Raw genomic sequence first — 15,906 nt, forward strand, 5'->3', positions numbered from 1 at the left:
GTTTTTACGAGTCAGAGAAACATTGGAGGGGGGGTACAAAACCCCTAAGACCCCCTACCCCCTGGATACGGCCTTGCCTCCAAGAGATATAAAAATCCTTATTAAGAGCATCTAGCCTAAACAAAAGCGTTTAATATAAATATTTTTAAGAAATACATATCTTTGAAAAATAATTACCATCAAAATTCATTAAAGAACAACCCGTCCTAAATAGAGCTATTTTACCGTTTGGAAAGCCAATTCTTATCAAAGTTTTACTAATGATTACGCACATTCTCAACGTTAATGAAAATTCCCTCTATAGGTAACTACGTGGCTGTCCTGTGTCAAAATCGGAGCCTGTTCGGAAAAGGGCAATCTGCGCTTTTTCTGCTCCAGAGCCAAGGATTACACTGGACAATCCACTGTAGTCTACAAATGATTAAGAACCCTGGTTTAGTACTGCAAAAGACACCAACAACTAAGAAAAATGAACAACTGAAAATAAAAAGTTACTTAGATTCATTAGCAGCTAATTTTAGTTCCTTCAGAAGAACTGCGACACAGTCTGAAGAATATTTGGGTCGATTGATACCCTGTTCAATTACATCAACAATTGGAGATCCCTCTGATGTTTGTTCTCGCTTACTCCATGTGTAAGTTTGGCTCACCTTCAACTAAAACAATTAATTAATTTTGATGAGCGTATGTAGCCTACAGTTAAAGATATAATTCTTCTTTGGGGCTACTTGTGACATCAGAACAGCCTCAATTTACTACACAAGGGGGAAGGAGCAAAACGGCTGAAACCCTTTTTTACCCCTTTTGAAGAACATATTATTTAATGCACATTTTCAAAGGGGCAGTGGCCCTTGCAGTTTCTTTCGCAATTGCACCTTCCAACATTTCTCCCCACCCGCTAGATTTTGAGCCCTCCCCCCTGACGTGAACCGTTGTCAAGCAAATTGAGATGATTACAAAACAACTTTTTTTAATAGAAAAGAAATAACGCATTATTTCTGTGGAACTTCCTGCAGGGCCCTTGAAAGACATCAATGAGTGGGTCTTAAAATCATGTTGCCATTATGTAAGTGCATTAATAAAAACACTTATCATAAAAAAATCATAAAAAAAAACACTTATGAAAACGAATATTTCTACTGCTATATTCAATAAATCAGTATTTGGAATTGAATTACATTTACGTTTTTATTTATATGTTTTAAACCGTACTTATTAACAATTTTTTCCATTTAAAACAGAAAAAAAAAACAGTTACGTTTCTCTTTCAGCGGAGGGCAGCTAAGATGAAACCACGCACTATTTATTTTTAAATATTTACTGAGAAAATCTTGAAGTTAATTGATTTCTGATTTTAAGGGACATTTGAGAAACCTTACGAAAAAAGAATTCAATAAATCCGCAAAGGTCAAATTTGATAAATTAACTGACTTGTGGTTACAGACTAGAATCTCAATGTTTTCTAATCCAATTCCAACCTGTTTAGCTTCTGTTCCATATGGAAGCAAAAAAAGCACTCTCAGAGCTTGAGGAAAAATACATAATTAATGGCACAACGTTTGTTTCGTAGACTTTATCATAGAAAGAATTATTTTAGCTTGTCTAAATGCAGCTATGTAAAGTAATTAGCAAAGTAAATGTATTTGTAAAGTATTTAAAGTAAAGTAAACTATGTAAAGTAACTATTAAATTATGTAATAATAGTAAACAAACTATGTAAAGTAAAAGTAATTAGCTATTTGCAAGCATATTTTATAACTACGGTAGTTGATTTTTCTCAATGCTTGACCAGTGGTTCTCAAGCTATAGTAGCGCAGATAAATGTCACAAATAAAAACAATAAAACGACTTCTAAAATTAATATGAGGGCAAAGTTTATAGTTCTATCCTTTAGCATGTTTTGCAGTAGCGTAAATTGGGGAAGGGGAAGGGCATTTACCCCCTTGAATTTTATTTGCCCCCCAAAGATGTTTTCAAAAAATCCTTTTTTGGGGTGTTTTCATTTAAAAATGTTTTTGTGGTATTTTTTTTTTACAGAAACACTGAAAAAACGGCAAATTCCCCCTCCCCTCATATTTCTAAAAATGTGTTTTGCCAAAACAACGGAGACGACTGGGGATACCTCTCAAGATTAGTCCAAAGAACACCGCTTCTTTTAAGAATTCAACAGAATAACAAAAAACAACGAAAAACGATTTCTCCCTCCTCTCCCCATAAAACTTCGACTGTGCACATGTCTGACCCCTCTACTCGTTTTCAAATATACGCAACACCTATTATTGTCCAACAAAAACGATTATGTGTTGAAAGATAGGCATATATTTTTAGTCATAATGGAATATTAACCCACTATTTCCGGATTTCCTTATGAACGTAGACATTTTATGAATAAATCAAAAGCTTTAACACAAAAATCTCAAAGGATTTGAAAATTGGTGTTACTTGGGAGTAGCTTAGTGGCGCTGAGGCTAATCATTAAAGACGCCATATAGACTAAATATAGACTCAACTTTTCTAATGCAAATTAATTAATTCTAATGAGCACTTCCAGTGTATAATACAGGAATAAAAACACTATGAGTTGTGAAATTTCACTTTTATGGCTGCTTTTCCAACTGTCGGGCAAAAATCCATGGAAGGAGGGGCTAATATCCGGTTCGATTCGGTTTTATCTCAATTAATAAATTTGCTCCTCCCGACAGCTATATTACGTTCAAAATAAATAAACGCTCCTTGCTTGTGCACAGTTCGCCATTGATGTTATTTTCAAGACAGCAAGAAAAAGACTCCTCTTTAGCAATACATTTTCTCGGAAGGCTTCGGATAATTTTGCGTTGAATTACAGATACTAGTTGCAATGAACCTAGCAACGTCACTTGGTTATTTTCCTTTCAACACAGCTCTAGAGAAATCAGCATAAAAAAATTTATGAAACTTGAATTTCGGAGCTAGAGCTTTGTAGACATTATCCTGGAAGACATTTCTTCTTCTACTCGAATCTGTCTCTGTGTGGGCCCCAGTGGCGGTTTTAGGTCTCTTAACCTGGGGGGAGGGGGGAGATATACCACAGGAGTGCAAAAATATAAAACAAAAGGAATTTAATGCCAGATGTCAGAAAACCAGGGGAGCGGCCGCACTCCCTACCCAGGCCTAGAGCCGCCACTGATGAGACCACTTAACTATTTCTCAGAAGCCATTTTCTCTGTTCTTCTCATTCTCCAAACCAGAATCCTGTGCTCAATGGCAAGTTTAATTAATTTTCTTAGAGTCTGGGGCTTTTTACAATGCCTTGAGTCAGAAAGCCTAAACATATATGCGTGTAAACATAAAGGTTTCTCGCATTGTGGCTTTCATTCTAGATAATACAGATAACAGTAGGGTTAAGAAAAGCGATTTTTAGCTGCTACCCAGCAGAGAATTTTGAATCGGAGATTGTAATTAATTTATTCATGGAATATGTGGGAAAAGAAGGTAAAGAAAATCGTTGCTACGCTATGGAGTACTCTTAACCTAAACTGAAATAAATGGAGCATAGTTTTAACTGCTTTTTTGAATGGTCACTGTCGAAACATCGATGTGTTCAGGATTTCAAGTTTTGTTATTGGGTTAAAAAAAAAAATGCTTCTTCCTGCGATTGTACCTAAAGGTCGAAAATTGTCTTATAAATATTCCTTACTTTCAATTGAGTAAGCAAAACTAGCCAAAATATGCAGAGCAAAATTGATAAAAGCCAAACCCATTCCTTTTGAAAACCCAGTGTATTTACAGCATTGTGACAATCAGCTGAAGCGCATATGCCTCTTCTCCAATCACAAGTCGGAAGTGATAGAGCTCCAAAGGCCCTGGACATTTCTTTTTAGCCAGAAATGATATTCATGTAAAAAAGGAATACATGGGATTAAGTTAGGAAACGGGACTTGGAAACTATAAAATCGATTTCACAGAAGTAGGCCCAATGATAAAGAAAAAAATTTATTACACTAGCGGCTGTTCCACTTTCGAAGATAAACATCGGTGTCCAGTTTCAGTTTAAATTACGCAATCAATAACTACTTTTACTTAAAACCTATTTTTAAGGAAATCATAAGATCAAGCTATGAAACTCATACTGAAGAAGAAACGTTGTAATGTCCAAAAACAGGCTTACCCAGAAAATTTTATTTCTTATTGTCACAGAAAAAATTAATAATACATATACACGTACATACATACACACACATATATATATATATATATATATATATATATATATATATATATATATATATATATATATATATATATATAATATATATATATATATATATATATATATATATATATATATTGCAAAAATACAAAGATTGGACTTACATTAAGCCTTGTCAGGAGCTCCTCATTTTGTACAAAAAATCTTTGGAGAAACTTGACAGCATGAGTAGGTTGATCCAATCTTCCAGGTCTGGATACCGAAGGTACGATTTCTTTGATAAGTCTTGTCCAATACGGTGCTTAATATATATTTATATAATTTATACAATGAGAAATTTGAAAAAAAGAACAAATAAAAACCAACACCTCTTCTCAATTAAAATCATATCATTAAACAAACAAAAATAAAACAAGAAGATAACTAGTCCTTCAAAAGATAAATGCAATTTTAGAATTTTGAAACCATGCATTCATTTTTTTCCTTCATTGGTATACTTATCAGCGGGGTCACGTACAATATTTTATTCTTTAGGGGGGAGAGTCTAAATTTATTAAAAAAGGGGGGTATCCAATACAGAAATTCGAAATGAGATGCGTACAGCGATCCAAATCATTCAAAACGCTGGAGCGTGTGGTGGGGGGGATAAAACACGTTTCTAGCCTAGAGTTGGACAAAAAAGTTTATTACTGACGCAATGTGCTTAAAAAGTTTTGGTAGAACACATTATGAAATGCGGGAGAGCACCTTTTCACTCCCTCATTCCCCGGAATCAAAATGCATAGAAATATCAAGACCTCTGTTAGAATCATCTACCAGAAAAACCTCTTTAGTTATTGGTCAAGTAATATAAGTAGTTTTCAGTTCAATTTCCTTCCTTTGAAAAATGTAAGGTAAAAACCCTTCCCTAAGTGTATTGACAGAATGATCGAATGTTTTCATTGATGGAACCCACTTTTAACTCAAGAATTGATTATTGGTTCTGCAATAAAAAAAAAAATGAATATACATATCCATTCCCAACAATGGTATTCTTCAAAGAAATATTTGTCTCGCAATTTCCAAATATCGGTTGTATTGATAACCATATAAAAATAGATTACAAAGCTTTGCAGGTCCAGACTTTTGCTATAATCCCCGCCTTCTTCCTTCATTTCTTGGCCAAAAACAAAAATTTCAGTGGTAAAACAGAAAAACAAATCAAACGAAAAGTGTATTAAGGAAAGTCAATTAGGAGCTTGATTACTTACCCCAAGGTACATGCACAAGAATCCAATCTTTGCAGAAGGCATAGTGAACTAGGTGAGACATCGTTAAAGACTTCCCAGTACCGTGATGGCCATCTATGTTTTAGCTAAGGAGAAGCCGAATCCAGCAGTATACAAAAAAGCACAAAAGATTACAGGCCTAACGATTCCCATTCATAATCTAGAAAACCGAAAGACATATTGATGGTGCACTTTCAAAGGGCCTAAGTTCAAATTTCATACAAGATCATTTTCATATTTTTAAAATAAATTAAGTTAATCAGTTTGCTCCAGAATTATCTTTAACTGTTTCGCAGACTACTATCTATTGTTATACGCGTTCCTCAAGGGGGCCACTCTGATTTAAGTATCACTTAAATACGAGGAAATGTTGACTGGCAGAGAAGCTCACTAGCAGAGTTATTGTGGCATCGCTGGTGATGGACAAAGTCAAAGTGGTTCATAGGAAAAACTGCAAAATACAGCGTTTCCTGTTGTTTAGTTATCTTAATAATTCCTTAGAGGATATCTTTACAAGCATACAAAATTAGGAACCCACAGGGTGCTTTGATATTAAAATTTCAAAAGGAGAGAGAGAAACTGCAGTGTTAGGTCATTATTTTTCCGCAAAACCCAATGGGTCAGTTTTTGGGGCTGGATCGACAGTGATTACCCCCTCCGCCACCCGAACTCCTCAGGACAACTATCCACGGGATATTATTGTATGATATTTATTTTGCATCTTTTCAGCGTAATCGAGGGACAAGGGAGCAAAAACTGCACTTTCAGAGCCATATCTTTCAAACTTTTGTGTTGAAATCTACAAGCTAATAGAGCTCAAGAAACATAGATTTTTCATGCTAAAGCGGCCATATTCTGATGCACGAATAAAAAAACTATCAATGTCTAGTACCTAAACAATTTGCAGTTAAAGGACTAAACTTCAGCTGTTTTGGTAGGAAAGGAACAACCCCTCTCTCACACTCGTCTAGGTATTGAGGAGAAGGTAAATTACATATTTAGGTCATTAAAATAGCCATTTGGGGGGGGGGGTTATAGAGGTTTTTTGGAAAAAATGTAAAAGTCCATTTTCCAGAGATAAACCTCGGCAATATCCAAACCAATATAGCGCTTTCAAATGCTTCTAATTTTAGTTTTAGACTCTAAATTCAAATGTTAGTTTAGATGAGTTATAAGAAAAGACTAAGCCTTTCAAATTATACAAAAAAAATATACAGACATTGATCTTAAGAGTGTAATAAATTGAGCTTTGTTTACTAGACAAGAAAACTAGGTGTGCTTTTTACCTGGCTTTGGGAATTTTTATTTTCAAAATTAATTAGAAGGCTTTTATTCTCAAAAGAAATTTGAAGGGACCCTGCCTATGAGCCCAACTCGTGGTAGCAAACGGAAAATCAAAATTGCGTGCTTTACAAAAGGATACAGATCAGGTATCGGATGGTGGGATTCTGAAAATTCGTTCTTTCCAATAGTCCCATAAGTTCTAATGCAGGTTGCCGGATCAGAATTGCTTGCTCCCTGAACAGTCTCATCTGAAAAGAAAATGTTTCATTACTGCCTTTTCACATCTTGTCTTTTTAAGTTATTGAAAGTAAAGAAAGGAGTATAACTGGAATTGGGGGAGACTCATCCGAAGTTGGGATGTCTAACAGGGTAAGGAAAGGTAAACAAGAAAAAAAGCAATGTAATTCTGGTGGAAATATAAATATTATTTTCTATGTAAGGTGTCATTGAACAACGGAAAACTGAAAGGGGAGGGCAGAAGCAACAGACAATACAAATCTCTATATATAAACTCCATATTGGACCTCTATACAAAACTCTGTGTTTAGTATGTTTACTGTAGAAGAATTAGAAATGACTCCTATACAATTGTTTGTGAACATGATTATTAAGTATCTAAAAAAGGTTAAACACATATTCAAAAGAGAATAATGAACTTGAGTATGAACCTATATTAAACTGTTTTACTGCATTTTTTATTGCCAGCTCAGGGTCCAAACTGTTCTGAAAACCCCCCAAGACCCGAAAAATTTGTATCTTAAAACATATTATTCAGGGATTTTTGGCCTCGTTCCTAGAAAAAATTGCTGTATGTCCCTACTAAGGATCAATCCAATGCACAGCTACGCTTTGAAAAATCCATGAAGTTTATAATATTAATTTCCCATTCAATGGAAAACAATGTACATATATATATATATATATATATATATATATATATATATATATATATATATACATATATATATATATATATATATATATATATATATATATATATATATATATATATATATATATATATGTATATATATATATATGTATATATATATATATGTATATATATATATGTATATATATATATATATATATATATATATATATATATATATATATATATATATGTATATATATATATGTACATATATATATATATATATATATATATATATATATATATATATATATATATATATATATATATATATATTATATATATATATTAATATATATATATATATATATATATATATATATATATATATATATATATATATATATATATATATATATATATATATATATATATATATATATATATATATATATATATATATATATATATATATATATATATATATATATATATATATTATATATATATTATATATATATATATATATATATATATATATATATATATATATATATATATATTATATATATATATTAATATATATATATATATATATATATATATATATATATATATATATATATATATATATATATATATATATATATATATATATATATGTATATATATATATGTACATATATATATATATATATATATATATATATATATATATATATATATATATATATATATATATGTATATATATATATATATGTACATATATATATATATATATATGTATATATATATATGTACATATATATATATATATATATATATATATATATATATATATATATATATATATATATATATGTATATATATATATATGTACATATATATATATATATATATATATATATATATATATATATATATATATATATATATATATATATATATATATATATAATCTATAGCAATCTGTCATCCTTCATCCAAAGAACGTGCCCTAGCCATCTCAACCTTCTCTCATTATAGCCCTAGAAAGCAGGAATGAACCCCACGTTTCGTACATCCTACTGTTTGATACATGGTCAGTCAGTTAGGTACCCAAAACAACCTGTAGGTAATTTCTCTGGAAAACATCTAGCAAATCTTCCTCCATTTTTTGGAGTGCCCATTCTTCAGAACTAAATTTAACCATTGTCATCATTGTAGCTTCCAATAGTCTAATCTTGGTTTGCAGACTTATCTTCCTATTGCTCCAAACTTTTTTAAACTGTGAAAAACACATTGCGTCTGGGCGATTCTACTTTTAGCATCTTCACTGCACCCACCCCCTTTAGGCTACTAATAATGTTACCAAAGTAAGTGAAGCTGTCATGTTGATCAATCTTTTTGTTACCCAACATTACCAATCCATTGTCACTTATTTCTGACCCAAACAACTTAGTCTTCTTGGCATTAATTTTCAAACCTATTTTAGCACCCTAAACTCACAAACCTCTAAAAGTTCATTCATTTTGCTCACACATTCATCTAGGATGCTTAAATCACCAGCATAATCTAAGTCAAGGAAAATTTTATTTCCCAATTTTATTCTGTGTTCTCCCATGGCTTTCCTCTTCCTCTTAGCACAAAGTTCATTTCGCCTGAAAATTTTTGGGAGACAGGGGGAGGGGCACTAATAAAGATTTTGCCCTGGGCCCAAGAGAGGCAAGAGCTGTCACTGCTATCAGGGACCTTCCACCCTAAGGATAGGACTGTGTGGAATACAAAATATAATTGAATATAAATATCTTCAGTAATAATAAAAGTAAAAATACAGAATGTAATCCCAAAGTAGTGAGAAAAATTTGAGATTATTCATCACTTACTAATTTATCCAACTTGCCTACTCAAGGTCACTAAACTACACATATAAACCTAACTCTCAGAATAACCTCTAGCATCTAATTAGCATAAGTTATAAGCAAAAATTAGAGTTTACAACTATGGCCATTAAACAGTTAGTTAGGTTACTACAAAATTGATTGCTTACTTGTTCAAGGTATTGATCTGGTACTCCTCCAAATTGAAATATTTTCTTAAAAGTCTGGTCAGGAACGTTATAGAATTGTGATTCATGTTCTTTGGTATGATGTAACTGGAAGAAAAATAATAAAGGATTAACAGTATGAAAATTTAAAAGAAATGACCAGCTGTTGCTTGAGCAGTTTTAAAAAGGGTAGGGGCTGATAAGTACTGACAATAAAAAATATTTTATATTGTCTCCTAAAAGAGTTGTCAGAAAATGATTGAAAGGGCTTATTGTTTGGATAATGTATCATGAGACAATACATTGTTGTGCTAAAAAAAAAGAAGTAAAATTGCCATAATTAGAGGAGAGCAATAATAATTAAAGGTTTGCAGTTTCTTTCAGCAGCCATTTTCTGCTTGAGAATTTAAATGAAAAAAAACATCATATAGTTAAAATGCACTACTATATGTTATGCCCCATTTTGCTAAATAGACCTTAAAATATAAATGAAACTATTTGAGCTGGAGATCCCAAAAAAAATTTTTGTCCTAAACTGCTTGTCTTCCCTCAAATTGAACAAGTGGATATAGATTCATTAAATTCATCTGAAGAACCTTTCATACTTTTTACACATTGAATACATATGCATGGGAAATACATGTTTTGTTGTATCCCTGTAGCTCCCATTCTGCTTCTAATGATTTTTGGGAGTTCATAACCATTTGACATTTTGGTCCTCCTTCTGGTATTTACTAACCAACAATATTATATTAAACATTTGAGAAAAACTTCTTTTTACAGTACTTTGTACTGCCTCTTAATTCCCAATATACCACTAGGCTATAGAGTATAGAATACTGATGAGAGAACAATATTTTTTGATTTAAAACAGGTTTAGTAGGAGTTATTAGCACCATTGGCAACGCAACGTTGTTCAAGAATTCTAGAAAAATTCAAGAGACTCAACATTAATTTACTAAAGGTTGCTTATAGTAAGCAGTTTTATTTGTCTTGACACCATACTTTATTAATTAGTTGGTGTCATATTAACCACAATGTCAGCAATTCTCAATATAGACTGGTGCCAAATTTGGTCAATAGATCAGAGATGCTTAATGGGAACCACTGAATCTACACCTACACCTCTTTTCCCCAAATACATTCAATTGAAAATTCTGAGATAGCTAATTTGTCCAAATTGTCCAAAGATTATATAGCAATGCCTCTGGGGTTGACACAACTCTGCAAAGCCCAGGAACAAGGGTTTTAAGTTATGCACTGCGGACTGTATAAACTTTGGGCGAGGTTCACTTGATTGAAATTGAAAGTTTCAGTGCCCTTTTTAAGAGTCAAAAGTGATCAGAGGGCAATCAGCCCCCCCCCCTACCATGCTCTCTTTTCCATATGCATTTGATCAAGATTCTGAGATAGCAATTTTGTTCATAATAGTCCAACGATCATATAAAAAAGGCCCCCAGGGTTGACACAACTCCCCAGGGCCCAGGATTGTAAGCTAGTCCTGAGAGCATATAAGGTTTTTATTGAAGGGGTTCCTGTAAAAACTTCAGAGGAGGCTCATTTGAATGCATCCAATAAATGTTTTCAGACAGCTATCTTGTTAAGCATTGTTGAAAGGTCCAGTAATAATGTCTTTGAGGATGTCAACACCCCAAAGCCCTCAGGGCATAGGCAGTAAGTTAGGCAACTTGTCCATTGTTTACACAAAGTATATATTATTGAGAAAAGTGGGTATGTTTGATCTTTACTCTCCAAAAAAGACAAAGGGTATCCAGGTAAGCCTTTTAGAAAGTATTGAGTGGAATTTTGAACTAAATCAAAACAAATTATGTGCATAAGGCTGTCAAAAGGGCATAATTCAGGAATACCTAAGTATATTAATTTGGAACTTTCAGGCAATGATAAGGAAGATGATCATTTGACCAATAAGGCCATATTTGCGTGCTACTACTACTACCACTAAAACTACTGCTTTTGTAGCAAGTACTACCAAGGCTGAGACAATTGAAATGAACATCTTAGGAAACATTGAGGGGAAAGTTGAACTAATAAAAACATGCTATGTGCATACGACTGATGATACAGGCACATCAGCAATATTTTTGGAGCAGCTTCCCATATCAAGATGAAACTTCTGGGACATCATGAGGGGAATGTCCAACTGACCAAAACATAACATGGACCTGCTACTACTAACACAACACTAGTGCACTACTATTGCTCCCACTAATAATACAAAACTAGTACTGTACTATTGAGGCTAGGCATTTGAAGGTGAAAATTTTATAGAATATTGAGGGGGAATTTGAACTAAATCAAACACACTGAGTACATGCAGATTGTCATTAGGGCATATTAAAAGAATGGATTTGGGTATTAAGTAGGAACTTTCAGAGAATGCTTAAAGAGGAAGCTCAATTGACCAAAATGTAATATGTGCACGCTTCTACTAACACTAATACCACTGCAACTACTACAACTATCAATGCTACTAAACTACTCTAACTACTAATTTCAATTGCAATTACTTGTAAGGCTAGGAATATTAAGGTGAAAAGGGTATCAAAAGTGCAGATCAGCAATATTTTTGGAATGGCTTACCATATCAAGATGAAACTTCCAGCATACCATGAGAGGGATGTTCAACCAACCAAAATGCAACATGTACATGCTACTACTGTTATTAATACTGCTACTAATACTACTGTTACTATTTCTCCTACTACCACCACTACTACTATGATACTAGTACTATTAAGGCTAAGTGTATGAAGGAGAAAATTTGAGAGAATACTGATGGAAAATTTGAACTAAATTAAAAGACACTGTCTGCATGCAGTTTGTCAAAAGGGCATACTTAAACAGGAAGATTAATCCACGAAAAAAGGCAATATGTGCAGGCTACTACTAATACTACTACAACTGCTATATTTACTACTCTAAGTACTACTTCTATTGCAACTACTTGTAAGGCTAAGAGTATTAAGATGAAAATTTCAGGATGTATATGAATATACAGGCTATCAGAAGGACATATTGACAATTTCATAGCAACAGCTCATGGTATTAAGTTGAAAATTCCAGAACAATATGAGAGGGATGTTCAACTGACCAAACAGCAATATGTTAATACTACTGCTACTACTAGTACTACTAATACTACTATTATAACTATGCCTAAGGGCATTAAGGTGAAAATTTAAGGGAATATTGAGGGGGACAGTGAATTGAATCATAGCACACAATCTTTATGTGGGTTGTCAAAAGGGTGTATCAACCATATCTTTGGAACAACTTGTTGAGTGGATTTGAAATTTACAGGGCTTGTTGTTGGGGATGCTGAACTAACCAAAAGACAATTTTCGCATCCTAATGCTATTTCTTAAACTCATACTACTACTACTATTATTAATTCTACTGCTAGTACTATTACTACTAGTACAACTACTACTGCTACTAAAGTTAAGGGTATTAACTGAAAAATCTGGGCAATGTCGAAACTGTGTTGAACTAAATCAAAACACCCTATACCCATACATGTTATCAAAAGGACATATCAGCAATGCTTTATGGTAATAAGTTTAAACTTGAATTTTGTACATAAGGCACTATATATATACTATTAATGCTACTACTATGACTACTGTTGACAATTATGCTTTAAAGCTGTTTGTTACTTCAAAACTAAATCAAAAGGCACTGCATGTATGCTGGTTGCCAATAAGACATCTCAGCAATATCCTAATAACAACTGAGAGTATTAAGTTTAAATATTCAGGGCAACTACTACTACTTCTGCTCTTAAAATTTAACTAAGTCAAAAGAGTCTAAGTTTATCCATATTGTCAAAGAGCATATATATAATCTTTGGAAATGGTATTAAGTTCAATTTTTCTGATCAACTTGAGGAGGTATAAAACTAAATCAAACAATACTATTTGTGTCCAGATTATCAAAAGGGTGTGTTTTCTTAAAAATCACTGAGAAAATTTCTTTGATATACAAACAGCAAGCCAAACTATGGATTCTTACAAAATTAAATACACAAAAAAAAGTTTTTTTTCCAACTGAAAGTAAGGAACTACATTAAAACTAAAAACAAACAGAAACTATTCCACATATGAAGGGATTGTCCCCTCTCAATACCCTGCTATTCATACTAAAGTTTGTTAGTACTTTGGAAAAAGCTTCTTAATTTAATTAAATGGCCCTTGTGTTTCAGAGTTGTTCTTAAAACATTAGGACAAACAGTCCAACTTCAACATAAAGAGAAAGGTATTGATAAGGGAGACAATTCTTTCATACAAAGAATAATTTCTGTTTGTTGATTTTTGATATTGCTCCTTTCTTTCCATTAATTTTTTTTTGTTATTTAATTTCTGATTACTTTCCAAATAATGCTTGTAAGTCAGGCCTTTCTCCCATTCATGAAAAATTTCCTACCCACACATGAAAATCCTCTGGGGAAATTTCCTCCCATGTAAAATGCCCCCACCCCTCTGTAAAATTCCTTCCAGACAATTCCATTCTTGCTATAAAAAAAAATATTACACATAAACAATGGGTAAATTTTGTAACTTACAGTTCTTTCCCCAGGACAGTGGGGGTCATATTATCCTCAAAGACATAGTTATTGAATCTTTCAACTATGCTCAACAAAATGGTTGTCTGAAAATTTTGATCAGATGACTTTGGAAAAAAGGGGCATGTGAAGGGGCTAGCATCTGTCTAATCTTTTTAAGTTACAAAAACTTTGGCTGAATATGGCAATATGCCAACCATTCCTGGGTGATTTGACAGATAAATAATATCCACCCCTATTCAGGTTAGGCTAGCTAGGTTATTTTCTAGCTGAATGAATTTATACTTGTGCATGCAATTACTCTGTATTGTGCCTAAATATATATTTCTTATCAGTCCTTGTCAGTAAAATCTAACTATTTAGATTAGGCTAAGATCCTGGTAGGATTTTTTTTAAAACAAAAATTTGTATTTATTCTATCCATTCATGTATTTATAGTATTTGTTGAATCCCTCCTGTGTATTTTTCAAAGATAATTAAAAATCATAGAACAATTGTCCAGGGTATATCCAAAGAAAAAAACAGTGTCAAATTTAACTTTCAACAAAAATCTCTTAGTTCTTTGTATGTTTATAATGTCCAAAGTAATCCACCCCTCCCACCCAAAGAAAATGATTTCAAATTTAATTTTCAATGAATTCTTTTATTTATTTATATATTTATAGACATTCATTGCCTATACTCAAATTTTATGAGTAGGAAAGATTTACCCCTCAGAAAATCCTTCCTACTCATAAAATTCTTCCTACTCATAAAATTCCCTCTTATAATTTTTTTTCTTCTGTCAAGGTGCAATGTGCTTGAACAGACAAATATACACATTCATTTGAAAATGTCAACTTTTCTTACTAGTCAAACCACAAATTCTTGATTGAACTTGATTATCTAGTCTCCTGGAGAGCTAATTCACCTTTTATCTTTGAGCCATTTTGTTGACAAGACAGGGAGGCTAAGAATGAAAACAAAAAAGAGTTTAAAAGGACTGTATCCTCTTAGCCACTTTTGAAACCCTTTACAAGTCCTGATATTTTTTTGCATTCACAAAAATAAGATACCTTTGGGGTCCCTTTAGGGGCTCAAAACATACTTTTCCTCAGAAGCAAATATTGAAATATGAAAGAGGATTAAAAAAAATCATCAAGTGACATATTTGTTTCTATACTGACTAAATGTTGCCAATTGTAAATTTACCAGGATTAAAATATTGGAAACTGCAATGATAACAGTGGTCAAATATATTTCTGAAGCAAGGACAATGTAAGAGACAGAGGAGGACTTGCTAGATTTTTCTTTAGAGAAATGGCCTATAAATTATTTTGGGTGTTGGAGACTGACTGTATTTCAAGCAGTAGGCTGTGCAAAAAATGTGGTTTCGTCCCACTTTTTAAGGCTATAAAGAGAAAAGGTTGAGATAGCCAATGTTCTGCAGATCAAGGATGACTGGTTACCTAAGATTATCCTCAGTTAACCATCTAGAGGAAAATGAAAAGCATGTCATACTTGAATAGGATGTGAATATGTCATAAGCGAAAACTTGAAGAAAATTTAAACTGCTAGGGAGGGATGGAGAGGGATGCTTTTAACAAACTTTGATGGAGGAACAGCATGCATAGGCTAGCTGTTTTGGCCCTGACAGCTAGGTGTTGCAGTGAGTTATTAGAAGTTCGCCTAAAAACTCAGA

General features: G+C 32.6%; 1 protein-coding gene and 1 long non-coding RNA gene across 2 annotated transcripts in view; both read right to left on the reverse strand.

Annotated features, from left to right (window-relative positions):
- Window positions 1-15,906, reverse strand: part of LOC136031143 (uncharacterized) — a 343,784-nt gene that overhangs the window by 214,152 nt on the left and 113,726 nt on the right. The window lies entirely within an intron of this gene.
- LOC136031133 (small ribosomal subunit protein mS29-like) overlaps window positions 1-15,906 on the reverse strand; it is a 31,072-nt gene that overhangs the window by 14,999 nt on the left and 167 nt on the right. Inside the window, exons 2-6 of the mRNA XM_065710452.1 lie at window positions 9,647-9,751; window positions 6,881-6,989; window positions 5,440-5,532; window positions 4,354-4,490; window positions 496-656 (exon numbers count right to left, since the gene is read on the reverse strand). Of these exons, the coding sequence (XP_065566524.1) occupies window positions 496-656; window positions 4,354-4,490; window positions 5,440-5,532; window positions 6,881-6,989; window positions 9,647-9,751 (605 nt within the window). The remainder of the gene's footprint in view (window positions 1-495; window positions 657-4,353; window positions 4,491-5,439; window positions 5,533-6,880; window positions 6,990-9,646; window positions 9,752-15,906) is intronic.

Source organism: Artemia franciscana, chromosome 9 (assembly GCF_032884065.1).
Source record: "Artemia franciscana chromosome 9, ASM3288406v1, whole genome shotgun sequence".
Lineage (NCBI taxonomy): Eukaryota > Metazoa > Arthropoda > Branchiopoda > Anostraca > Artemiidae > Artemia > Artemia franciscana.